This window comes from Endocarpon pusillum (assembly GCF_000464535.1).
Source record: "Endocarpon pusillum Z07020 unplaced genomic scaffold C653857, whole genome shotgun sequence".
Classification (NCBI taxonomy): domain Eukaryota; kingdom Fungi; phylum Ascomycota; class Eurotiomycetes; order Verrucariales; family Verrucariaceae; genus Endocarpon; species Endocarpon pusillum.
This window is the reverse complement of record NW_006913432.1, coordinates 92,039-118,990: the sequence shown is the minus strand read 5'-3', so window position 1 is coordinate 118,990 and position 26,952 is coordinate 92,039. Positions and strand designations below refer to the sequence as shown.

At 47.9% G+C, this 26,952-nt stretch overlaps 7 protein-coding genes across 7 annotated transcripts; 5 read left to right on the top strand and 2 right to left on the bottom strand.

Annotated features, from left to right (window-relative positions):
- Positions 1-594: 594 nt before the first annotated feature.
- Positions 595-4,261, top strand: EPUS_05802 (uncharacterized protein; the record flags this gene model as incomplete). Its single annotated transcript, XM_007787253.1, has 3 exons — positions 595-600; positions 670-777; positions 839-4,261. The coding sequence occupies 3 exons, from the start codon at positions 595-597 to the stop codon at positions 4,259-4,261; spliced, it is 3,537 nt and encodes a 1,178-aa protein (XP_007785443.1).
- Positions 4,262-4,774: 513 nt separating this feature from the next.
- On the bottom strand, positions 4,775-6,111 carry EPUS_05801 (uncharacterized protein; the record flags this gene model as incomplete). The annotated part of the gene is made up of 2 exons (XM_007787252.1): positions 4,775-6,028; positions 6,088-6,111. 2 exons carry the CDS (start codon positions 6,109-6,111, stop codon positions 4,775-4,777), a joined length of 1,278 nt encoding a protein of 425 aa, XP_007785442.1.
- A 998-nt stretch (positions 6,112-7,109) lies between these two features.
- EPUS_05800 (uncharacterized protein) lies at positions 7,110-8,675 on the top strand (the record flags this gene model as incomplete). The annotated part of the gene is made up of 1 exon (XM_007787251.1): positions 7,110-8,675. The coding sequence occupies one exon, from the start codon at positions 7,110-7,112 to the stop codon at positions 8,673-8,675; it is 1,566 nt and encodes a 521-aa protein (XP_007785441.1).
- A 1,212-nt stretch (positions 8,676-9,887) lies between these two features.
- Positions 9,888-12,581, top strand: EPUS_05799 (uncharacterized protein; the record flags this gene model as incomplete). The annotated part of the gene is made up of 3 exons (XM_007787250.1): positions 9,888-9,916; positions 9,972-11,234; positions 11,282-12,581. 3 exons carry the CDS (start codon positions 9,888-9,890, stop codon positions 12,579-12,581), a joined length of 2,592 nt encoding a protein of 863 aa, XP_007785440.1.
- Positions 12,582-18,787: 6,206 nt separating this feature from the next.
- Positions 18,788-19,009, top strand: EPUS_05798 (Conidiation-specific protein 10; the record flags this gene model as incomplete). Its single annotated transcript, XM_007787249.1, has 1 exon — positions 18,788-19,009. The coding sequence occupies one exon, from the start codon at positions 18,788-18,790 to the stop codon at positions 19,007-19,009; it is 222 nt and encodes a 73-aa protein (XP_007785439.1).
- Positions 19,010-23,055: 4,046 nt separating this feature from the next.
- On the bottom strand, positions 23,056-25,867 carry EPUS_05797 (uncharacterized protein; the record flags this gene model as incomplete). Its single annotated transcript, XM_007787248.1, has 8 exons — positions 23,056-23,139; positions 23,241-23,517; positions 23,601-23,971; positions 24,032-24,277; positions 24,363-24,513; positions 25,253-25,326; positions 25,381-25,385; positions 25,459-25,867. The coding sequence occupies 8 exons, from the start codon at positions 25,865-25,867 to the stop codon at positions 23,056-23,058; spliced, it is 1,617 nt and encodes a 538-aa protein (XP_007785438.1).
- Positions 25,868-26,254: 387 nt separating this feature from the next.
- On the top strand, positions 26,255-26,650 carry EPUS_05796 (uncharacterized protein; the record flags this gene model as incomplete). The annotated part of the gene is made up of 1 exon (XM_007787247.1): positions 26,255-26,650. The coding sequence occupies one exon, from the start codon at positions 26,255-26,257 to the stop codon at positions 26,648-26,650; it is 396 nt and encodes a 131-aa protein (XP_007785437.1).
- Between the last annotated feature and the right edge of the window lie 302 nt (positions 26,651-26,952).

The window sequence follows — 26,952 nt, the reverse complement described above, 5'->3', positions numbered from 1 at the left end:
ACTCATCAACGTGCGAAGCTGTTCCTTGGATTGATTCAGAAGACCTTCGCATCCAGGCAGCGGAGCGTCAGGGAAGGCAGAGCGACTGACTCGATCTGTTGCACGACCAAGGGAGCCAGGGCAGGCAGGAAAACAGAGAAGCAGCGAAATCGTGATTCCCAGATCACCAGCTTCTGCATGTGGTCTCATCGATATCGACGCGCTACTATGACGGCAGAGGGTCCCTGCATTCCTGTGTGTCTGAGACCTTACCGATCATTCGGCAAACTTGGTACGAGAGATTTACTACGCTACGTACAATGAATGCATGGACAGCTCACCCGACGTTTGAGTTGGGAGCTTTCATGAAACAAGCTCCCAGGCTACAAATTAAAAGGCTGGATAGAAGGCTGGGACCATCGGCACCGAATCCTAGCCACTGACTCCTTAACATGTCTAGCCATAATATGTCATTGCAAGCGAGTCACATATGCACCACAGTAGTCATTTAATACTAGTACTCCTAAGGTTGGAAGTTTAGCCACGCTAACGAGCAGAGCAATGTGCGCTATACTACGTAGTTACTCCATACAGCTACCGTATGAACGAGAGAACATGGCTGTAGGCTTGCTTTTTCCCAATGGGATTATGCACAGCCACTGTGGCTGACTGACGTAACTGCACCACCAGTCCGGCTTTGATCCCGGTCTCAATCTTCGCGCGACCGATGTTGATATTTATTGTCTGCCAATAGAACTGCCATTTATGGAATATTCCAAGCAGAAGGCTTTTGAGAAGGTGTGATATCACTGTCTCCTCGCCAGCACCCACTCCACTTCAGGTGCTGACAAAGACTCAGCTCAGACCACCATGTGTCAACCTCAGCTCTGTAGCGCTCAAATTTCGAGGCCAGCAAGCTTCCATCAAAAACCTTCTACTAGCACTAGAAGCTGCTCATGCTGTGATCATAGACCTCGGCAGGCATGACGCTCTTGACGAGAAGCTTGCTGAATATGCTTTCTTCCCTCTCTCAACCGTGTTCAACGAGTCTCAGAAGCTCTCGTCCCGCTGCTTGGAGCTAGCAGTACAATGTCTACAGGTTCTAGTGTCTCGAGGATGGCGACGAAAGTTGCAACCAGAGATGGGCAAGCAGTTGCTCATCCTCCTAAGTCTGCTCGCCGGAGGCTCCCCCACTCGATCCAGGGACAACGCTCCGTCCGAAGAACTTGTCTCCACTTGCTTCGAATGCATGAACACTCTTTTTGATTTCCTGAGTCAAGTTGCTCAGCACGTATTTGACGAGATCGGTGCAAAAACCATTGTTGACCAGAGTGTATATTTGTTGCTTGAAGCACTTACCGACAGTCCCTCGGAGAGTGTCCAGCTTTCAGCTGCAAATGCTTTGCAGAGCTTACTCTCCAAGATAAGTAACCGGATTCTCTTAGCCAGTCTACTACCTCGAGTAGTCTCTGCTCTTACCAAAGCTTTGACTCGGAGCACTCAGATCCGAAGGACTCACAAAGTCCTTGTTTGCCTACTTGAACTGCTAAGCCATATTTTGACAGATGTCTTAGCTGATGAGATTGCATTCAATGAAACAGAGTCATCAGGTAGTGGGAACGAAGTCGCAATGCAAAGGCCAGAGATCACGGAAGGCTCTCTGATCCTGGATGACAAGTGGCTGAAAGCTACTGCCTCCCAAGTCAAGCTCGCGCTGGCCAATGTAGTCAAGTTACGCAACCATGACAGGCAAGAGGTGCGACATGCACTCTTCAAGCTATGCCTAGCGATGTGTGAGAAATGCTTGAAGACACTGTCCGACTCACTGCAGCTCAACATCGAGACTATGGTTATGCTTGCAGGTCGTGATGGAATTGATTCTCTGGCACAAGAAAAGCAGCTACTGAAGCATCTTATACTGTCGAACTCTGCATTGATGGATTTGCTTAGAAGTAGCTTGGACACATGGATAATCGCACTTCCACGTGTGATACAAGGGAATGATGACAGGGCGAAGCGGCAAGTCCTGCAACAGATCTCTATCGCCTTTCAGATTGTTCTTGAATCTGGAGACGCTTCCGACTTATTGAATGATTATCTTGCAAGCAGCTTGGTACAAAGCGTTTCGATGGCAGTGGAGGGATCTCAGGCGGTTTCTTTGCTCAGAGTTTCCGAAGCTCCTTCGCCTGCGCAAATGGTACAGTTCCAGGAACAGTACCATACCAGAAGTTTCGAGCCGGTCATCCTGGATGGAAAGGGTAGCTTGAATCCGTTAGTGGAATTACATGCCTTGATAAGTCAAATGAGGAACTCTTCGGCAAGCGAGTCGTTAACAAGATCAATGATGGTAAGAATCGGGCAGTCTTCGGGTACCCAACAGTTATCATCACTTTGGTTGTGCCTCATGTTTCTTAGTAGGGACAATCCATCGTTCTCTATTTCCGATTTCCTCGATATTCCTAGCGAATCATATGATGCCACTCCATACCTCATTTCAGACCTGTATTCTGTCACTCTACCGTTGCTCTTGGCCAGCACAACGACCTTCTCCATCTACGACTGGCGAATCCCTGCACTCGCACTCGAATCCACAATCCTTCAGGCAAAACAGCTAGGAAGGTCTTATCGACCGGAATTGATTGACACTCTGTACCCGATACTATCCCTTCTCGGATCCCCAGAACCACGTTTGCAGTCTCATGCTATGACAGCGCTCAATCTTCTTGCAATGGCCTGCGAATATGCCAATACATCCACAATGCTGGTAGAGAATGTTGACTACCTGATCAATTCGATCGCTCTCAAGCTCAATACGTTTGACATTTCCCCACAAGGACCACAGGTTCTGCTCATGTTATTACGCCTGTGTGGTGCGAGACTCATTCCATATCTGGACGACTTGATTGGTAGCATTTTCGCAGCACTGGATAATTTTCATGGCTATCCCCGGCTCGTGGAGTTGCTCTTCGATGTGCTCGGTGTGGCTGTTGATGAGGCGGCCAAGAACCCTGCTCTGACTATCACGAACGGCATGGAGGAGCCTAAGCATAGAAAGACTGCATATCAGCCTTCTACGATAGAAGATATCTTGCAAGACATTCGAGCACATAAAGAACGGAAGGAGAGACGCGATGCGGAAGATCTAGTGCGGCCGGGAGATGACAATGCATCACAATCAGCACCTCATCGACCATGGACCTCGAATTTGGACGGTCCTAAGACCTCAAAGAAAGATCAAGAGACACAAGAAACAGAATTTGATGACAACGAAGAACAACCCTCCAGCCAGGCCGCAGAAGAAGCAAAAGAGTCCCCACTCTCCAAACCACACACCCTTCTCCTATCCATTGCCCGCTCAACAATACCGCATCTCTCCTCCCCATCGCCTCGCGTCCGCCTCATCCTTCTACAACTCTTGACCCGCATTACCCCATTATTATCCCGGCACGAAAACTCGTTCCTCCCGCTCGTGAACGACGTCTGGCCAGCCATCCTACCGCGGCTATTTCCGTCAGAAAGCAAAAGCACAGCCACTAGTAGTAGTGAACAAGAAGAGCCAGAGCAGGATCCAGCTTACGTCACCATCGCAGCAGCGGACACCATGGCAGCCATCTGCGTCAGTGCAGGCGGTTTCATGAGTGGGCGAATTGAGAGTATCTTCCCGAGCCTGGAGAAACTGTACCGCAGAATCTGGAGCGAAGTCAAGCAGGACCGACTGAGGATGGCGCAGCACCGTGGTCCCACAAGGAGATTAGCCCTGTCCAGCGAAAACGACGCAGCATCGGTATCGTCACCGGGCGCGAATCTGAAAGGCACTGTAGACCTTCGGATCGTCGAATCGCCTCCTATTCCCAGCCGCACGAACCCCCCCATCGGCAGCAACAGCAGCAACACCTCAACCACCCACCAACTCCACATCCAAACCTCAACGACACAGACTCAAACCTCGAAAATCCACACCTCCCTTCTCAACCTCCTGACCACCATCCTCCTCCACACGTCCATCCCCGCAACCTCGGAGATCGGCGATGCGATCCTTGCGCTCCTCAGCCCTATCATGGATGAACCTGGTCGGGAACACGTGCGCGAGGCGCTGGAAGTTTGGAACGCGGATGCGGTGTGGGTTGTTAGAGAAATAGGGGCGATGGAGAGGGAGATGAGGGAGGGTAGGAGGACGGTTGGGGACTGGACATTAAGAGGTCAGGGGGGGAGGGGCCAAGGAGAGGAGGAAAGTGGTTGTGAAGACGGGAATCGGTGCGGATTAGAAGATGTGGTGTCTTGAGATTGAATTACTTCATTGGAAAGCTGGAAGTGGTGATACGAGGATTACTACGGTAAACTTTCTGGCCGTGGAATGCGATGTTAGTCAACGATATCAGCGCTGGGCATCATGGTTGAGAGGGTTCAAATTGGCTTTGCTGGTTGCTGGGAAGATGTAGTGCACGTCTACGTCATTTGTGGGAATATTGAAAGAAAGCATTGGAAGGAGCGAGTAGGATACCAAATTGATCTATCGAGCAGTATTAATGCTGGGAGAAGAAGCTTTTAAAGATACAGAGAACCTCGTTCGAGACTAAAGCGACTGATGGAGTAGAGACAGTGTAGAATGGAGACACCACGATTTCTCCCTGCGTCGCTCGGAGGACTAGGAATGATCAAGGAAAACGGACCTGGAGGCTGACAATAAGCACGATTGAGAAGTGATCGACAATACCGAGAGTGGAGTAGTTGAACCAAAGGACAGAGAGCAAGTAGCCGTGAGTTGTCAAGTGCCGACAGCATGAGATGAAGAAGCTTATTCCTCATCGCTCTCTTCGTCACTCTCGGCGTTTTGGAGCCACTCGAGGAACGGCTTAGCCGCCTGGCGCACTTTCCGACTCGTGCCGATGTCGACATATTTCTTGCCAGCCTTGCCGCACCAGGCAGTGAGCACCTCTTCGGTGATGAGATCTTCCTGGTAGAAGCCCATTAAGATCGCAGGGACTTGAGCAATGAGTTTGTCTGGATACTCGACACCAACGAAACGCTCGGTTCCGCCCAAGAAGGCCTTCTGGTGTCGTTCAGAGGTGATCATTTTCTTGAGCATGCCGGCCCGTTGGGGTATCTGCTTGACGATGTCTTCACTGAACATGGATTGTGCCAACACGATTAAAGTCTTGTGCTTGGTCTCAATGCCGAGATCTTTGGCCTTTTTGTAGATCTCAACGTCATCCACTTTGGCAACGTCTCCCTTAGTCTTGGCTTCTTCGATGATCCAGGTCCCAAGCTGATCATAGGCATTGTTGGCACCTCCTTCTTCATCTTCATCGGCATCGTCAAGGACCAGTGCGCGTTTGAAGTCCTCAGGCAGACCCTTTTGACGAGCTGCGATGGCTTCGGCGGACATGTCTACGTTCCAGTCGTCGTCGTTGGCGTCGCCATCTGCAAGATCAATGCCCTTGGCTTCGGCGTTGATACGACGGGTGAGCTCATCGTCACTGTTGGCTTCCTGCTCGACCTCGCCATTTTCATCCGCATTGTCAGATTGACTATCACCAGGACTGCCTCCATTGAGTGACGCATTTTCGTCCTTAGTACCATTCTCCTTGGCCGCTGCCCGGCGAGCTTTTTTGGTAGCCTTGTCCTTCTTGCCCTTCTTTGTCTGATTCTTCAAGATGAAGCCGCTGAGTTTCAGGCGGAGATCAACATTTGAGCGTTGACCACATGCTTTGCAGTCCAGTAAGATATTTCCATCCTTGATGACGACATCGGTCTCAGGGTTCTTGCAGTTCTTGCAGAGAACGAATCGGGAGATAAACCCGTCCAGATGGTCTTGCAGCTTGGAGGCCTCATGAGCACCATTAATGATCCAACGATCATCAGAAGGGTTGATGTTGGTTTGAGCCCCAAGTTCGAAGCCGAAATACTTGATCACGTAGGAGGGAGGACGACTGAGGGAATGGGCAACGCTGCTGAGGTTGGCAACCACAGTTTTGATGCCGTTGCCTTTGCCTTCAATCTTGGACTGCAGACGCTCCATTTTGTAGCGGTAGAAGGGATCGGAAACATCCTTAAGAATGGTCAGCAGGTCAGGATTAAGATCGATGGTGAAATCAGTATCGAACTAACCCGACGAATATTGACGGTAGCCATAATAGCGGTAATTGTACTTTTGATCTACAAAGTCGACAGGAGTTTTGTTTCCGCGAGAGAACGATAGACAAAGAGAACCGACGAAGGTGCTGTGTAAGAAGAACTAGACATGCGTGGAACGTCCACTTTGTATGCCGTCTAAAGCATGAAATCGGTATTGATCGGTCGCTGAGATTCAGCCGTAGGATCTCATATGATTACTACAAGGTTTTCGCAAGGTGCGAAATATTTGCAGCTTGAGCGGCAGCAGGATGTCGAAAGCGTTTGCGTGGCGCGAATACATAGACAATCGAAGTCGATTGCTTTGAATCTCTGGGATGGGGGTGATAGGTATGGAAAGAGATGAAACAGAGTGTTAAAGCTGGTTCCGATGCTGTTTTGCTGATGAGGCAAAGTGATGACAGCGGTGATTGCTGAGGATGGACAAGCGATGATGAAGAAGAAGTGAAGAGTCTTTTTGCCTTGGACTCTTAGGGGCGTCTCTAGGTCCGGCAACCGGAGGACTTTGACTAACTTTAGTTTGATGCAGTGACTAGGCTGCCGCTAGCCATGCCGAAACAGTCCCCACAAACCTGAACCGCATCTGCATTATTTCAAGCCACATCAGCGATACCTCATTTCACTACGGACTTCTAGGCACGTTTATGGATTAGGGATCGTGACAGGCCAACCATGAGAACCCGTGAAGCGAAGCATTGTCCTCAAGTGTAGCGTGAATCTTGCTTTTACTATGAAGACCAGCCAGTAATTACGTAGTAAGACCAACAAGGCTACCAGTGGTTTGGCTCACTAAGTTAGGTTAGTCAGCGTATGAACATTATTGTCATCCTCGTCATCCTGGCCCTAAACCGTGCAAATCCTGTACTGCTTATGCATGAATGTTCTCATAGTTTCCTGGATCTTGTATATGCCATTGTTGTCAAAGGGCCATTATTTCACATGTCTTTCTTGTTGTTCCATTAAATTATTCACTTAGATGTTTATCAGCCAAATTCGATATGCCTCTTGACCTCACTCTCTACCTTGTTACTGACTCAACCCCTAATGTACTTGGAGATGGTGACTTGCTTCACATTGTCGAAGAAGCTGTGAATGGCGGCGTCTCAGTAGTTCAGTACCGCGACAAACATGCTGAGACTGGAGAGCTTATTAGCATGGCCACGAAACTGCATCAAGTCACGAAAAGAATGGCAGTGCCGCTTCTGATCAATGACCGAGTCGACGTAGCGCTAGCTGTTGGTGCCGAAGGGGTACATCTTGGCCAAGATGATATGCCTATCGCCACTGCTCGGAAAATACTGGGTAAAGATGCTATCATTGGTATTACTGCCACCTCGATCGAGGAAGCCCAAGCAGCGCACAAAGGGGGTGCAGATTATCTTGGTATCGGTGCAGTTTTTGCTACCCCTACAAAAGAGGATACAAAGTCAATCATCGGTACTGCGGGCACAGCTGCAATTCTTCAAGCAATAGAAGATTTCAAACTACCATCAGTCGCTATTGGTGGTATTAATGCCTCGAACGTTCAACGTGTACTGCACCAGACAAGTATCCACGCAAGACACTCGTTAGACGGTGTAGCGGTGGTCAGCGCCATTATGGCAGCCAAGGATCCTCGGAAAGCTGCCAGTGAGTTGAAAAATCTCGTTCAGAATGCAGCAACCAGGATCTATCCTGCTATACCTCCCACTGCCGTGGCTGTCAAAGATACAGCTGCTTTAATCCAGCGTGTTCCCAATATCGTGAAGAAGCATGGTGAGACAAATCCACTATGCCACAACATGACCAATCTAGTAGTGCAAAACTTTGCTGCAAATGTGTGTCTGGCTACTGGGTCGTCACCCATTATGAGTAACAACGGCAACGAGGCACCTGAGTTGGCAAAATTCCATGGTGCTCTGGTAATAAATATGGGGACCGTGACATCTGACAGCCTTTCGAACTATCTAATAGCCATGAAAGCCTACAACGCTGCACTGAACCCAGTTCTTTTCGACCCTGTTGGTGGTGGTGCCACAACTATCAGAAAAGACGCCGTCAAGAATCTCATGGCGGGTGGCTTCTTTGATGTCATCAAGGGCAATGAGGGTGAAATCAAAACAGTCTTCGGTGGCCCTGACGCTAAGCAAAGGGGTGTCGACAGCGGACCAAGCACGTCGACAGCACAGGAAAAGGCAAAGTTGGTCACAGACCTAGCACGCAGAGAGAGGAACATCGTCCTAATGACCGGATCTATAGACTTCTTGTCTGACGGTGATCGTACCATTACTATTTCCAATGGAACTCCTCTGCTAGGTCAGATTACTGGAAGTGGGTGTGCTCTTGGGTCTGTTGTTGCATCCTACGTTGCTATACATCGTGAAGACAAGTTTCTAGCAGCACTGGCAGCTATACTACACTATGAAATTGCTGCGGAACGGGCGAGTGCCCAGAAAACTGTTAGGGGGCCAGGTACATTCGTTTCAGCATTCATGGATGAGCTTAGCTTGATCAAGCAAGAAAGCATGGATGGAAAAGATGATTGGTGCTCAGGAGCAGCCAAGATTGAGATGATACAGGTTTGAGGGAATGTGGATCTTAGACAGGGTATCCATCAAATCAAACAAAGCAAATGGAGACCCTGATTTGCTTTGATCATTCAATCAAAAAATCGTAATTTGCTTTGTTTGACCGATTTGTCAAATCGAGTCAAATCTCAATAACCAATGTTAATAAGGTCCTATTCGAGCGTCCGCCAAGACTATTATTACTATCCTTGAATATTTCAAAATAAGTAACTTTTCTGTCAAGACTTACTAATTTGTCAAATCCACGGAGGCCGATTTGATTTGATTGGACACACTGTCAGAATCAGACCAGGATCTGCACTTTTGCTCGAAACATGAATATCCTTGGCTGGTCCACCAAATGCTGCGAATCCAAGACAGTCAACGTCCGCTTCTACATCGATGTGAGTTCAAATTAACTGTTATTTTTATACTGGACCAAAGCTGGGCTGCAGAGAGATAGGCACTTGATAGCGGTGCTAGTCTGATAGAACCAACCTCGATTGTACGAACACGGGGAAGACGGATTTAGAGCGCATGTTCAAAAGGATGCTGTGAAGGAGAAAAGTCTGATAGGCTTGAACGAGTATAGGGGAATGTCTGGTTATAGAGAACGTTGTCTGCCCCGCAAAGCGACTCGCAACATGAGAAGGTTGAAGGTAACTACATTCGTAGAGCAATGAAGGTAAAGATTTTGATATTCAGTCACAAGCTGCTGGAAGGGTCAATATCACATGAGCCCTTCTGCCTAACACCAACAGGACAAATAAGTGTCTCCGAGTCGGCTGAGGTTCCTGTAGACTCAGTGTCTTGTCCATTATTCCCTCCTCATCATGCCTAGTCCAACCCTTCCAGCATACTAGTAGCTCGTCAGTCAATGAGGTGGAAACTGATATCTGACGTCAGCCTAGTCTAGATTAGGTAATGACGCGATTAATTGGTGCGCGTCAACGTGACTCGATATGGCAAGAACATTATGCTCTGCGCATTTCAATATATTGCCAGATGAAACCACCCTGGCTACAGGTCCTTCTTAAATGCACCGAGTGTCAACCAATTTCCTCAGGCCTGAAGAGTTCTCCTGTTCGCAGTCCGAGATACACCATTCTCAATAAGCCGACCTTGTTCCTCAGATTGCCTGCTTCCACTCGCTGGCCTTGCGCTAGCCCATCGATCTGCCGTGCATTCTTGCGTATAGCGCAATTCACGACTTCAGGACCTCTCTATACCATGCCTATGCGAAAGAAGGCAACCTTGGGGTTCGTGCATGTACTCTTTGAGGCCCAGTCCCAATATCTGACCAACCTGCTACAGTAATTCTGTAGACGGAAAGCAGAGCGGTGTTCATGCCAAATCAAAGCAGTCTACATTAGCCTTCGGTCAGAAGCCAGCACTGAAGAAGAAAGCTTCGGATGATAAAGAAGATGATATTGAGGATGGCCCAATGGAGAAGCCTACATCGAATGGCGATGCAGAAAATCCTTCCTCAGACCAAAATATGAGCGAAAGCCCAAGGTCGACGTCTCTGAAGCGGGAGAAGACTGACCAAGAGGCGGAGGAGGAGGAGGACGACTCGGACGATCAGCCGGTCGTCAAGCGGAGGAAAAAGAGCTCCGATGGTCCAGTGTCAAAACGATCAGGCGAGGCAAGACTCAATGGAAAGGAGGCTAAGAAAGCACCGGCCGCAATTACAATGCCTGCGACATCGGAAGATCCCTTGGAAAATGCCACGTTAGGGGCTGATGAACCTGTCTCTGGAGAAGAGGAGCGATCAGGCGATGAAGTGGACGAAAAGTCTACACCAACAACCAAGAAGCATGAAAAGATACAGGCCGCTCTTAAAGTATCAGGTAAAGACCCATATCCTGATTGGAAGGCTGGCGATCCCGTACCTTATGCTGCGCTTTGCACAACATTCTCCTTGATCGAGATGACTACAAAGCGGCTGGAAATATCGGCCCACTGCTCTTTGTTCCTACAGCAAGTGTTACGCCTTACCCCTGGAGACCTCCTCTCAACTGTGCAGTTGATGATAAACAAGGTCGCGGCAGATTATGCAGGCATAGAGCTTGGAATTGGAGAATCTTTGATCATCAAGGCTATCAGCGAAACGACGGGACGGACTCTCGCAGAAACAAAGGCTGACCACCACAAAATTGGCGATCTTGGATTGGTTGCTGCTAAAAGTCGATCCAACCAGAGAACGATGTTCAAGCCCAAACCATTGACTGTGAAGGGAGTGCATGAGGGCTTACTAGCAATCGCAAGTGTCCAAGGCCATGGCGCACAAGAAAGGAAAGTGAACAGCATCAAGAAACTACTCTCCTCCGCCGATGCTGCTGCCGCGGCAAAGAGCCAGAAAGGTATCGACATTACGAAGGACAAAGGTGGTGCAAGCGAGTCAAAATACTTGATCCGATTTCTAGAAGGAAAGCTACGACTGGGACTGGCAGAGAAGACCGTCATTGTAGCCCTGGCACAAGCTATGGTCAAACATGAAGCTGCACAGAAAGGGAACAAGCTCCTAAGTACTGAGCAGATGGCGAAAGGTGAAGCCGTTCTGAAGGCAGTGTACAGGTAAGATAACTATTCCGACGCCGGCTTCATATCTAACAGAGGATTAGTGAACTTCCATCATATGAGGTGATCATACCTCAAATGCTGGCGCACGGAATATTCAATCTGCGTGACAATTGCAAATTGCAACCTGGCGTGCCTCTCAAGCCCATGCTGGCAAAACCGACGAAGTCCATCACAGAAGTACTGGACCGATTCGAAGGCAAAGACTTTACCTGTGAATACAAATACGACGGTGAGAGAGCACAGATTCACTATGTTGCCCCCGATACTGTACAACAATTCCCTGCTGCAAAGACCACACTACAGAAAGACGCTGGAGTGAAAGGACTGTCTTCCATATTCTCTCGGAATTCAGAGGACCTGTCAAAGAAGTATCCGGATATTCTTGCGAAACTCAACACCTGGATCAAACCTGAAACTAAAAGCTTTGTCCTTGACTGTGAGACGGTGGCATGGGATATGGAAACGAAGAAAGTCTTGCCGTTTCAGCAATTGATGACTCGGAAACGCAAAGATGTGAAGGCAGAAGACGTAAAAGTCAAGGTCTGCGTATTTGCGTTCGACATCTTGTTTCTGAATGGAGAGGCTACGGTGAAGAAGTCGTTAAGAGAACGGCGTGAGCTGCTTCATGAAGCCTTTGAACCAGTCGAAGGCGAATTCGCTTTCGCTCAATTTGGTGACACGAAAGAGATCGAGGAGATTCAGACATTACTCGATGAGTCTGTCAAGGCGTCCTGTGAAGGTTTGATGGTCAAGATGCTTGATACCGAGGAATCAGGCTATGAGCCATCCAAGCGATCCCGGAATTGGTTGAAGGTCAAAAAGGATTATCTGAGCGGCATCGGTGATTCTCTCGACTTGGTCGTTCTTGGGGCCTACTTTGGGAAAGGCAAGCGGACATCAGTATATGGCGCCTTCCTACTCGCAGCTTACAATGCCAACGACCAAGTTTACGAAACAGTGTGCAATATCGGAACTGGGTTCAGTGAAGCGATCCTCGAAGAGTTACATTCCCAACTTTCAGAGCACGTGATTGACAAGCCAAAACCATTTTACCGCCACTCGACCGTGAAGAATGACCAACCCGATGTTTGGTTCGATGCACGAGTCGTGTGGGAGGTCAAGACAGCGGATCTCACACTGAGCCCGCGGTATAGGGCCGCCATTGATGATATGGGTGTCAATAAGGGTATCTCCCTCCGCTTTCCTCGGTTCATCAAGCAGAGGGACGACAAGAAACCGGATGAGGCCACGACTACAAAGGCGGTGGCAGAGATGTATCGGAAGCAGGAGAGCGTTACGAAAGATTCGAAGGGTGGGGTGGATGACGATTTCGACTACTGAGGTTTGGAAGAAGAGTTTACTACGCCGATGCAGTATTTAGCAGCTCCCTCTTTGAATGAGGACGGCGGAGCGGAGCAGAGCTGAAGTCAAGGGGTTTTATGCTTGGCAAGCCTGCTCTACCTTTGCCTCACCATCATCACCCAAAAGCCAATTGTTGCATGCGGCCCTTTGTGGTCTCGATTGTGTACAGTCACAGCATGGTGGAAACACCATTTCAATGTACTGGCATGATGGATGGTAGCACCAAATAGGATGTCCTCGTCTACGCTGATTCCGTGATCCCTTCTCTCTCCATTGCCCGACAGAAATACCGCGCAGACAGGACTAGAACTTGCTACCCATACATCCATGGCAGATATGCCAGAATGTCTGGGTAGGACGTCGAAATGCTCAATATGATCATTACATGAAACTGTCGATGCCATGATGGAATGGCAGGCCTTCATGTAACCATAGAGCATAGGATTGAAGCCATACATATTTTTCGATGCGAACCTCTTTCAGCATCTCCCTCTTGGCACAACCCATCAAAGGCACATACATTCTTCCATTTACATGGAAACAAGATACTATTAGTACTTAGTCTCCACGTCGGAACGACAAAGCCCACTTACGGACATGCTTGGCAGAAAGCAGAAGAAGGCCCTCTGAAAATCATGCCTAAATTACCATCAATGTGTGCTTAGTTCAAGCCTAACCGTGCTATGATGTAGCTTGTGTAGAAATATGCGACTAGGACATTTTAACTCTGATTGAATTTTGTGATTTCAGACGTCTTTTTCTTAGGGTTAGTAGTAATTGCCATATGACGGTCAAACCATGGTCATCCGATGGTCATTGGACGATCCTTGAACGACCAACGATCTGGTAATTTGTTGAGGACCAATACAGCGTTATTTTCAAAGCCCTTCTCCAGGCAAGTGATTCGTAAATAGCGACGTGGTCCGAGGGCATATGGAACGGCGCTCTAGGGGCGAATGTTGGCGACTACGTCAAGGCCAGCGCCATTTTCCAGCATGGAGTTTCATGGTGTAAGTCGGCGGCCCTTGACGGTGGAAAAATAAAGATGGCAAGCATAAGCTTTGCTAGCAATGCTGTAGGCGATTTGTGCACATATCCTAGATACCTGTAATGGACGAGCTTGTCCTTTTAAGAAGCTAGGCTCCCACACCACTCGTGCGAATGTGAGCTTGCATGGTTTTTCTCCATACTACTTGTCACCTTACTCTCCCGTTTCCCATGTTCATATTATACCTCATAGGCCTCATGCTCATGCATGTTGGTTGGCGCAAAACAGGTGCATCGAATTGTCTCGTCTCCGCCTGCTGGCTCGAGAGCTAAGTTACCTCCTCCGTTGCGGCTCTAGCCCGATCCCTCCGGCATTCCCCGCACCCCTGATAGTCTTCCTAGATGACTACGTCGACCCCGTGATATCAATGCGCGAGGCCCTTCCGGTCAATAAAACCACCCTCGAGGATCTGACACCCCTGTGCCACATTGCCGCAAAGTACAATGACTAGGCGATTGTGAGCCCATTTTTGGGACGAGGGGGATTAAACATGCCAAGGAATATAGGCGATCTAATACAGCAGCGTGTCAGGGCTTCGAAGCAGGCTGGGTATGGGCTGTATTATTTGGATCGCGGGTTGAGGGGGGCGAAGGGGTTGGTGCTGTGGGGTATGACGAATGAGTTGGGTAATGTCGTGTGTTTGATTGAGGAGACGAGTGGGAAGGATCTGAAGGAGGCGTGTCAGGTTTGTAAGCGAGTGAAGGAGATGGGACACGGACAGAACGATGTGCGGCGAACAAATCTCTGAGTCAGTCGAAGAGCGTGAAGTAAGCATGTATAGACTGTTGCGAAAATCTTTGAGAACATTTTTCTTTTTCCACACATAAAATGGATTGCCTGCCTCTGTCGGCAAGCTGCTTAACCTGTTCAGTTCGGTACTAGTAGTCCTACATTTGAGAGCTGAGATGCGACCTCAAACTGATAGAGTGCTTGCTAGCTTTTGCTATTGCTAAGGAAGATGTCATTTCACGATCCACCATCCTTTCTCTACTATCGTCTCGGGGTTCATCCACCTGGTAACATCCTTCTTTCGATAGCGTTTGTGTTACTACCCTGTGCAAATATTGCATCACATTATGGCCGTTAGGTCGAGGTAAAAGCTGTGATTGAGCAGCAGACCCATCGTAGCGGAGCAGAGAGATGCTTCAATGACAATGTAGAACATCAGAAATGGGATGGGTAGGTTGATTGAGCTCAGTGGGTTGATAAAGGGTACAGGAAGAGGCTTCATGTCAATGTGATTGCTGTATTTCTCCTGTTGTCATCCGAGATCAAGTGCAATGCCTCGCCGTCCATGAGACCGTGCATGTAACTACTAGTACTAGTAGTACTCGCCCGCAAATTCGTATTGTTACCAGTGGGGAAGGAGGGTGCTCACTTTCGTTCCCGTGGCCGCTCTTGACGGCGGATGAGAGGCTATTCTTGTCTCGAAGTTCTTCCATGACTTGCGCAGGATGTACAACACGGGGTCCGCCAAGAAAATGTCAATTTCTTCCCCAATCTCTGGCGCTGCTGACAGAAAGTTCTCTTATTTTGAGATATTCAGGGTCATTTTTGATGAAAAGATAAAAGTCTTGGCAGACTCTTTTTGTGAAACGAAATCCTTGATGTCCTCCTACCAAAAAATTGCTTGCTAACATTTGACTCCATTTGACAAATGAGTCAAATCAAATCAAATCAAATTGACCTTTAGGATCGAATCAACAATATCAAATAGGGTCATGATTTAGTTTATTTGATTTGATGGATACACTGCATCCGGCCTTTCAGATTCCTTTCTTCCACAGTCATACTCGTTGCGTTTGGGTTTGTAACGCCAATCCATGGTGTTGCCGCGAGAAGGCTGGTCGTCAGCATCATATGTCATATCCGCGACCAGTGTGGTTGAGACGGGAAGTTGTAGTGGCTGACCGGTGCTCGGGTACGTGGCTCACCCACGCATCTCTCTTGAAGCCAATTAGATCCACTTCACCTCCACCGGTATTGTCAGACCAACACAACAGCAACACATTGTGCAATTATTGTGAAAACATTGCTCCTAGCTTTTGCGAAATTTCCGAGCACCTGAAAGAGGGTGAACGCATGAAGCAAGTCGAGTGTGTACGGTTCGACTATTATCCTGGTTTTCCCAACCTCAAAGACATCCGCTGAGCGTGGTTGTGCTTGTTGCGCGCTTCTTCGCTACACTAACAGGAAGAATTGGAGCCACAGACCATTTACAGGGCATAGAGTCAGAGACATAGTTGATAGCATGCCAGTTTACACCAACTTTCTCGCCGCTGAATGGGACGGTCAGATCAGCATTGCCATTTTTTCCCGACTGACTAGCTCGGCGGTTACTCAGCAGGTAGGATTTCTAACTATGAGCATTGGGCCTTCTGCATATCGCAAGATCAAAGAAGTTAGAGTGATCGAACATGATGACCCATCTGACACTCTTGACTAGATTTCGGTGCAATTCATGTTCATGATAAAGGTATAGTGTTCAAGCCAGCCTGTTGGTCAACTTGTTCCACCAAGTTTGTGGGAACGCAACGGATCGACTAACTTGTTTGATCAGACCGGTTGAGATAGGATCTCTGGTAGGTGCCCTTTTGTTGCCGAGTACGGAAACTTTGTCCACACAAACCTGGAGCTCGTAGCGAATTGGTTGCATAGCTGTACACGGGATATCTGGGCTGCTCTGTGAGCGAATCAGATACCGCAAGCGACCAGAGCTTTCTTGATCGTTCGGTGGCTTCAGTCCCTGTAGCAAAGATCTCTATTCCAACCACGGGTCCATTACAGATTTCCGTCCATGTATATTTTAGCCCTAGCCTACAGATAGAAGACAGGGGAGTCTTGACGGGTGATATCATTGAATTGGCTTGGAACAGCAGGATTTGGTGCTTGCAAAAGGCTGTACTGTCGAGAAGACTCTTATATTTCTGTCAAAATAAGACCTATTTTGAATGCTGGGCAATCTTTGCTGCCGAGGAGAACGAACTAGGTTTGCCTTTATTGTCCACTGGAAGACCACTAATGATACATCTGCTCTATGTCTGCTTGCTCCTATTGGGGAAGACGCTTGAAATGAGATGGAAAAGCATAGCAGAGCAATACTCACGGCAGCAGTTGACATATGCTTCGGATAAGTTGCCAGCTCTTTCTGGACTGGCTTCCCACAATGCCAGGTGAACAGGTCACAAGTATTCTGACTGGATTCTGGCACGAAGAACTTGCCCTGTCTCTCTTGTGGAGCCTGGTTCCGCAGCTTAGGGCTAGGGGCCTTCCATTTAGCTACACAGCGCCATCATGGTCCTAGGCTTCTCACGGTGGTGGAATACTACTCATGGCTCGTTTTCGCTCTCCAAAGCCAACGAGCATCGGATTCCTCGAAACGGCTGCTACACCATCAGGTTTTAACATGTTCGGTGCAGTTGAATCGGGGTATCTTAAGGTCTCGGGGCTGATGCTCGAAATCGACTTTGTGCCTAATGTCAAACGTGAATTCTACGTGTAACCCCTGCGTTTTGACTGCTTTTGGTTGGTCAATTTCTACTGCAATCTAACAGCCAATTGTTAGAAGTAGTAGCAAACAGCGTACGGAGGTGCCAATTCACTTGATTGAGTTACTCCTATCAAGAGGAGCATTTGCTCATACTAATAGCTATAGAAGCGCATTAATGTAACAGCTCAGAAACAGCATTTGGCGTTCAATTCGTATAGCAATGCTCACTGCCATAAATAACAGGGCGTAACAGTTACAAGAGCGTTTCGTGCGTTTTGCATGCGGGGACCCTTGTACCATCATGCTAATACGTAACAGATACGTATCATATACGCAGGGATTCTGACACCAATTTCGTTGTACGACACAGCAATTTGTACTTATATCTCGCTGCGCTCCTTATTTAAATTCTACAACAGGCTATCCCCACTTCATTATACATAGCCACGTTCCACACCTAATTACAACCACTTTGAAAGACTCGTGACTTTTGCTCGGTCACATTTTCCATACGATTTTGAGCTCAAGCACAGAACAGGTGACGGGAGGCTATAAAGGTGGGCGAATGTCATCTTGATGGAGATAATGTGTCTATTCTTCGTGGCATTCAGAGGTCTTTTCGGGCGGGCTCGGCGGACGTGCTGGGCTGCAATGCTCCAAAAAAACCCACGAAATTGATGCTCGGCGGACGTGCTGGACTGATGCTCCACGAAAATGATGCCCCGTTCGTGCGCATTGGAGCCGCAACCACAAACTCCGTTGAGGGAGGTGAATTTACAAATTTCAGTCAAGCTCTATCTCTTCTTGGAGCATATCGGGGGACGGTGATGATCTACTGGATTATTGAAGATTCCAAAGTATGCCCTTGTCAGTATCTAAGAGTTGGATGAAGATTGAAGATTGCGACTCCTACTTGGTTCTTTCAATCAAGTGAACCAACAGTGCGGCATCGTGTTCAGTTTAAGAAGATAACCAGAGAACATGAGGAGAGATCATGTCTTGATGCTATCTGGACCATCTAGCTTGCCATCGATCTTGCGCTGATTAACCATTTGCCATGGGGGCGGTAGACGAATCGTCACTGGACATTACTGAGTTGTAGCTTGACTTAACTATTGCGAGAGTCACAAACAAAGGGCGATGGTTGCCAGAAGAATCCTGGTAGCTTCTAGGAGAACAGGCGAAACTAAGAGGCACTTGAGGTGTCCTGTGACATCCACCAATTTATTCGTCTCGAGCCTGCCCAAAAGGGTCAAGCAATATAACTACAACAGGAGGCGGAGAAAGTGAGAGTCATCAATGGATCCTTCCACGTAGCCAATGCTGAGACCACATGCCTTTGAATTTGAGCCCTCAGAGACTCATGTAATTGCTGTATTTGTGCTGCTGCCTGCTGCACGCCGCAATAATGACCTCACAACGATGTAATCGTTCAGCAGAACCCCGCATCGCTTCCCGGACCATTCACTTCTAGCTGAGATCTAGTATATAAGAACCCTCAAAGTCCCAAGCCGAACTGGTTTCTCGATCTTCTCTCTGCCTTCTACCCAACACATTCACATTCCATCAATCGAACATCCGGTAAACATCAATCACAACCCGTAACAACAATCAAAGCAATCCTCATCCTACTCTACCAAACAAAACATGTCAGGCAACGACAACCCCGGCAACTTCGCCAACCGCCCTAAGGAAGAAGTGCGGGAGGCGGCTAGCAAAGGTGGTCAAGCAAGCAGCGGCAGCTTCGAACCCGGCAGTGAGAAAGCCAAAGAGGCTGGCAGCAAAGGTGGTCATGCGAGCAGTGGCAGCTTTGAACCTGGGAGTGAGCAGGCCAAGGAGGCTGGCAGAAAGGGCGGGTCTGCAAGTTAGGATGATGAATCATGGCATGGAGCTGGAGGCAAGCAGATTGCTGTCGTGGTGAGAAATCAGGAGCATTGTGGTCGGTGGTGGTCCAATCCTTCAATTGACCAGATCAGACGTTGGCTGTATTCGTGAGGAGCTGCTGAAGCTAGCGAGTCTTCAAATAAAATATTTCCCATCCACAACTGTTGAACTTCTGAGAGGGCTTATTGGCCAGATTTTTCATACACGTAATCCCTGCGTTTCGCCTGCCTTTGATTGGTCAATTCCTATTGCAATTTCGCTTCGAATTTCGCTGTACGGGGTACGGCACGGCCATTTTACATAGATCTAATGCTCTCTAAAGCCCCAGCTATCGAACAGCTTGCTTTCTACATACTCTGCACAGCAGGTTGACAACAACATATCATGGACAATTGCTCCAACATGTCTAGCCTTAAGACAACTAGTGTAATAAGGCTATCCTAACTTCAACTTCAGGAACAGGGAGCAATCCACGTAGTATGCCGCCGCTAATCCCACGCAAGTTTCTTAGCCAGTCTACCATCACATTATGTAACAGATCCTACATGCTCCGTTGTACATTCTCTGTCAAAAAAGACCCTTGTTTTTGAAATCAGTATTTAAAGATATTTCTTAATAGGATAAAAATAGTCTTGGCGGACACTCGAACTAGACGAGACTTCAAGTAAATCCCCAGAAATATATTGTTTACTGAGATTTGACCGGATTTGACAACCCAGTCAAATAAAGCAAATTACGATTTTTGATTAAATGCTAATCCAAGCAAATCAGGGGCCTCGACTTGCATTGCTTGATTTGATGGATACCCTGATCACATAGAGTCTTCCCAAGCACCAGCAACAATGCCGTTCGGCACTCAGCCCAGAAGGCCCAGAAGTAACGAATACCACTATGGGACTGCCCTCCATTCCATTTCCTCCTGCCCCTCTTCTTTATTCTTCGACCCAAATAGGCTTTGACCCAGATTCACTGCCTTCTTTGCCATCCCTTTCCCTTTCAGTACCTCAATTGCCTTGCTATTGGTGAACCGCCCCAGGATCCCGACAAGGACAAGGTATGTCATTCGCTCGCTTCGTTCCTTAACTTTCCATTCTTCCATTCCTTCCCCCTCCCCGTTTCAATTTCATTGGCTCCTGCCTTGTCTTGGCTAGCCGCTGATGCAACATGCTGTTTGCTATTTGCTCATATTTGATTGTCACCCAGCATAACTTCAGCAGCAAGGACGCTAAGGATGAGAACAAAATTCTCAAAGGTCACAAGTAAAGAAAAGGACAGAATGGTATGGTACGAGCGAGGGAAATCAGACCGCACTGTGAGAGGTTGGGCGGTGAAAGTGTTTAATCCGCTCGCCTGGAGATGGAGGTCTATGGAGCATTGCTATGTAAAGGAGAAGATCCTAGCTAGACTATCCATGGTGCAGTAATGATGTACCACGATCAATTGGATCCAGGATTGCTTTCGCAGGATCCACCTTGCTTCGAGAGTGCTCGTTTCAGCATCAATACAGCACCAGCGTGTACCGCGTTATCTTATACTTGAGGCCATACGGACGGAGTTGGAGCACAAGATCCATATTGGTGGATGCACTTTGCGGCACCAGACTGTTAAAATTTTTGGATTTTCCAAACCCGTTTTGCAACTTTTAGGATCGCCTGCAGCCCTTACTGATCGTTCTATCCCAACCTAATACTGCATGTAATTGCGTATGAAGACTTACTTGGTTGATTTTGATGTCTATAAGAGGGTGCCTCTAAAGGGTGCTCCTAAGAGGATTGGTGTCCTCAAGAGGGTGGCATTAAGAAAGTTTTCTTAAGAAAGTGCCCTGAAGAGGATGTTTTAAGTCGATCTTAAATTTCGAAATGGATTTGGAAAATCCAAAGATTTGATTTTCGCCCTAAGCCTGTAACAGTCCGTCGTGCTTTACAAGATGCCCTGACAGTTCTTGTGGAGAACGTTGTCAATTTGAATCGGAGCACCGCCTCTTGGCGGACGCCATCCGCATCAATAAACCAGATCTTGTCAGACGCTACTACTAGTATTTCTACGCGAAAACCCTGCGCATTTCGCCTGCTTTTAATTGGTCAATTCCTGCCGCAATTTCGCTCCTAATTTCCCTGCAATTTGTACTTATTTCTGCGCGCCCTGCGACTTTTTGGAGAGAGAGCAGAGCCATTTCTTCTACCAGTTCGGCAGACCTTAGCGAGCGAAGTGTGCAAGTCCAATACATGAGAAGAATTTTTGAGCAAGCCACCAATGTCTATGTCTGGCTGGGACGGCCTTTTAAATCGCGAGCAGGCCAGTCGCGGCGTTGAAAAAATGCAGTGGTTCAATGGTATTCTTCATGATGCGATCGAGGCAAATAACAACGATTCCATCGCAGCATTGGCCACTATATCTGGTGATGATGATAAGGTATTCGGCCAAGACAAAGGGTCAGAAACGTTAAGGCCCGGCTGGGAATAATTACTCTGTGCAACCCCACATGGTGGCATCGAGCCTGGGTCTACCAGGAAGCCAGTGTGCCGGAGTCAGAGGAAGAATGCAAGGTATACCTCTACTACGGCTACAATTTTGGTGGTGGCCGCAGTCGCTGTGGACCTTCACCTTGGCTAAATGCCACATATCAATACCTCTCCGGGAAATCTTTCAGCAGCTCAGACGCTTTTGAAGTTTAGCCTCTAACGAGCAACAGAACCATTGTACCTTCTAGACCTGCTACAGTGTTTTCGAAGTTCATCATGCACAGGCCTCAGGGATAAAGTCTATTCTCCGCCCCCACTTGCTCAGGATGTGTCGCTTGACGAAATCGCCCATGATTACGACAAGCCCTTGTAGACATTTACACAGACATTGCAAGATGGTCTTTGACACGAGAAGGCGGTACAACGCCTAAGTCAACCCGATTACTTGGTGCATAAGTACGTGAGAGACATGCCGTCTTGGGTTCCTGGCTGGACTTTCCCCATCGGAATGTACCCTTTGGTCAAGTAGCCTGTCTCAGTCGCAACTCTGCACAATGAGGATAATTGTATGGCTTCCTACCATCTGACCACGGCACAAATCTCCATACCTCCATCGAAGGAAAATACTTGCCTTCGCACGGAGTCTGCATCGACTGGGTCACCCAGCTCTCAACAATCGTCAACAACTTCGCAGGTTTGTCAACCGTTAAAGACTGGGTACCACCAGACGCCGAAGCTACTGCATGGATAGTAGACGACTACCTAGTCACTTTGACTTATGCAGACGCGAAATTAGTGGGAGCCACTATCCAGTGTCGGACTTTGCACTGTTTACTATGTACGATAAAATCCTCAGTTTTGATAATCACTTACCAGGAGAAGGGGTGGCTAGATATATGAACCAAGTGCTGTTAGTGGAAATAGTAGCTAGTATCTTGTCAAATGAAAACCATCTTAATATGAGAAGAGAAGCATACTATTTCGATTATACTATGACCATATTTTCAACAAAATACGTTGTAGACAAGGAGATTTCATTGATAATGGTCCAGAATCCACTGCTTGAGTTGCGCCCAGAGGTGCTCAGTTGGATTCAGATCAGGACTATAGAGTGGCCAATCCGTTACTTATGCTCTCATCTTCAAACCGTCTCTTGATCTTGTAGCAGTTGCCCATGGCGGATCACATCCCAAATCTGACCCCAGCTGCCGCCTCCTCACCACCACTACCACCAGCACTTTTGGCCCACGACATCTGCCTCACGGCATAAGTGTCTTTCTGTCTTCCCATTTCCCATGAACATGGCCCCATCGCCAGCAGGCACTCACAAGAGCACACGTTTCCAAGAGAGAAAGCATCTCTGTCTGCAACAGGGGAACCTGCCGAAGAGTGACATTCATGTCTATTGATGAACCAAAGACTATATACAGTCGACTGTCGTCAGCTCAACATCTAGTATGAACCGTAGACAGTGTCCGTAGTAGTACACAACCCAATAGTACAATATCCTTGCGGTTAGAAGGAGTCATTCTGTGGTCGGTGCAATATGAAAGCTCCTGTCTATCGGTCTTATTTGTCGTTGTTGATACCGCTGGCCCTTGTCGGATTCTCGTCTATACCAAGATATAACATTGTGAGTTGAGCACTGTCAGCCTGTACATGCTGAATTAGCATAATCATGCTCTCGATCTTTGATTTCTTCGCCACAAGTCGCAAATAGTTGTTCTGGTAGCAGTCTGACTGAGCCTGCTGACTCGTTTTGCTCCTTGCTCTTCGTACATCGGGTTGATCGTGGGTTCTATAATCACTCCTGTGTTCGCACGATGTAAGCTGTAGCCCGTTGACAACGTTTTCATCGTCCCTTGCACTATGTATATTCGCTTGTCCGCCGGACTTTCTTTTTGGGTTTCGAGGTCTGGCTTATTCATGAAATGACGGATCAGAGATGCTCCCCCTCCTATTGAATGCCTTGCGCAACTGTCGCTATTTCTCGACCTCGCTTCAGATACAGCTAAGATACCAGCCAGAACCCTGTGTAATGATCAGACAGTATCTTATCGCAAAGTAATTCACTTACACAATGAATAATAAACACCTCAACTGAAAATTCTGACAAGACAGCCAGCACTTGGGGAAGGCCACCAACTCCATGTATCTCCTCCATTGCTGTTGGTTGCATTTCCAAAAGCATTTGGGCTTGATCCCCGAAATTCGCAAAAGGTATGGCTTGTGGATCGTCGTTCATAATTGCCTTAGGGGCGGATGCAAGCCGTCCGGTAGACAGGTCTTGAATGGGTAACGGAGTGAATAGGTAAGATTTCCCGATAGGCAACAGTCGATGCCAGATCAGCACATTGGCGCCTTGCTTAGGGTCCACCACCACGGTATCATTCATGTATACACCTACCTTGCGGCGTTTCGGCGGCCGTCGGATGACCTTCTTGACTGGCAATGGCGGAATCTTGGCCCCTGCTTGGTCACCCTTCTTGAATCGTACAGGGCTTCAATGTTCAGATAGTATAGTGACTTCTGTGGTTTCTTGAACCATCCTTTGTCCTGGATCTCCTCCAAGATCGAGCTTGCCGGTCTGTTGCAGCTTATACAGTCCAGATATGTTAGTGAGGATCCGCTGGTTCTTGCAATGGTTAAGGAGCTCCTTGAGTCTAAGCTGGGGTGGCATCGCGTCCGGCGGACTGCCAGCGGCCCTCCACTTCTCCAAGTCCATCCGTAGTCGTTTCAGATGCGCTTTCTTCATGGCCTTTTCGTTGACTTCCAAGTTTTGCCGATGAGCCTTGATAATGTCACAACTGACGTCACGAAATTCTTGTGGAGGTACTACCTGACTATGGCCTGGTCAAATATTCTGGTGCTAGTACTGTGACGAAGCGTAGTCGCTGCAAAAAAACAAATTGACCTTCTCGGGCCAGTCTCCTGATTTCTTCATAATATGCCTTGGTACCAGCCTTGAGCTTTTGCAAGTGCGCGAATTCGGCATCGTTATACTGAAACCACTCGGTGTCGTCATTCCTAACTAGGTGCTTCATCTGACCGAAAATTTTCATATTGTACCATCTGGTTACGAAACAAGAACACCCAGCTTTTGTAACCTGCTATCATGTTGCTCAACGATGTGCCAGTAATCCAAAATATAATTAGCATAAAGTATTCTTCAAGTCCCTTCTATCATGCCCTGTGCTAGTTGTTCAATGTCAGATTAATACTGGTTCAAGTTAGTATTGTAATGTTACATGGATTCAAGAGATCCAAATTCAAGAGACCAAGATTCAAGAGATTCAAGATCACTTCCATCTCGCATCACTAGGCCCCCATGTGAAATTATCATATTGTTAGGTCAGCATTCTCCTCAGCATGTGCTTGCGGTTCTCCGTTGCCGACGAGCATGCCGCTGTCCTTGCTTCGTTTGAACCTTTTGGAATACTGTGCCGTTGTGCGTGATGTACAAGTGGGGATTGCCTGGAAAGGTTTCGTTAATGTTTCTTTTCTGTCAGACATAACTATTTCACCAGTCCGCCAAGACGGTCTTTTGGTCCAACAATTTTGAGCCCTTTTGACGCTTTAGCATAAAGTGGATAAGGCTAGCTACTTTAGGACACAAAGACCCTTTCATAAGTTCAAGTCTCGCATGAGATGGAAGGGAACTTTGAATATAAAGTCGTGTAGTAACAACGTCTACTACACGTCAAACCGCTCGCAAATTCCTAGATGGACATTCCCTAGAGGGGTTGGTCAGACATAAGCTACTTACACATGAACTAGGTGGGTGTATCCAGCGATGGTAACAGGCACAGGGCCCCTTTTGGTACCTAGAACTTGGGCGGCCTAGAGCTAAGTCAGCGGCCAGGTGTTTCTTCTAATGTTGGTAGGAGCACTCACCTGAACTAAGAGGTACGTCAGCGGGGTATCAGTGGGCACCATAAGGAAAACCCAATGAGCCCTGTCCTTTGAACCGACAATACATGGGAAATACTGGTGTACGGAGTTTATTGCTATAGATAAAACCATGAATAACGTCGACCTTGTTGGTGGCTTCAACTTTAGTCGTTTTCTTAAGGTATGGTATCCCTATGAGTTCCGCAACTTCGGATCGTAGTGTTCTATCGTCTATATCAGTGATTAAGATATTAGAGTCGTTCGGACTCGCGCCTCCAGTCTCGTGAATGTCTATGAGCTCACTACGCTCTCTAGCCTCCTTCGCCTTTGGATGCGAAGAGGAGCGCCGAGCAATAGTTGCATAGCTTGGAGGTCCAGAGAATGGGGCCTGCTCAACATGAACATGGCGTATGTGAAGAGCATTGCGAAGAGGGCCGCGAAGAGGGTCACGAAGGGGCTTGAGTGCTTGCTGGCTTTGGAGCCTGAGCATGGCGAAATTAGAGAGCGCTAAATATAAGGAGGCAACGTCACGAGAAGCGCTATAATTCTTGGTAGATGATGGATCTTGTAGCAACACGGGACCCCTGGGTTGAGAGAGGTTAGCGCACTTGTGAAATAAGAGAGTCAATAGGTGATTGCTTTTATAGTCACGAGCTTATATAGAGAAAGTAATGTCATGTGACAGGCACTTGCTGGTAGGCAACAGTCCTTTGTAAGTCTGCATTTTGTAGATACTGGTGCGGAGAAGGAAGTTAGGGGAGGAGCGTGCTCCAGCTGTGATTATGAGAAGAGACATTGGAAACTCCAATGTAGTTCCTGAAACAAGAGTCAACGTAAGCTCAGCCCGGCATCTTGTGACATATTTACGGATATCTTAATGGAAACAGTGCTGAAAGGCAGACGCAGGGAGACAGCGTCCCGAAAGAACGACCGGAAGTCGAAGGCCAAGTTCAAATCGAGGGATCCGAAAATCACGCCAGCCTCCCCCAAGGAGCAAGAGAACGCGTTCAACTACAAGTATAGCTTCGCGGGCACTAGGCGTCTGACCGAAGAGATAACCTCGAATACCCTAGTGAAGCGCAGTTGGCCTCTCCCATCAAACGCTGTCACGCCAGATGGCCTCAATTTTAAGATCCTTGAGCTGAGGCTTCCGAACCCAGCTGGCGCGGAAGTCAATGAGAGGACCCGGCAAGGCTTGAAGAGCGAACAGAATGAGCTCGCGAAATGGCTCTTGCGGAGCACGGCAGTAATCGAGGGCCTCATACACGACTGAACAGAGGCGCTCGCAATATCAAAGAAGCAAGGAGAGAAGGACGGTGTGAGGTACTTGGTGAAACCATCCGGATCACTGACCTCCCCACTCGCCCATTACCTCAATCAACCATTTTTCTCGATAAGTGAAGAGCGCTGGGAGGACAGCGAGACCGCCGATTTGTACAATCTGTCAGTGTCCGTCAACTCAAATTAGTCAATCAAATCAAACCGCATGCTTGGCAAGTCAAATAAAATCGGTGCTTTCGTCAAAGCAAATTGGCCTCTGTGGATTTGACAAATTAGTCAAACTGAAGTCTGGAC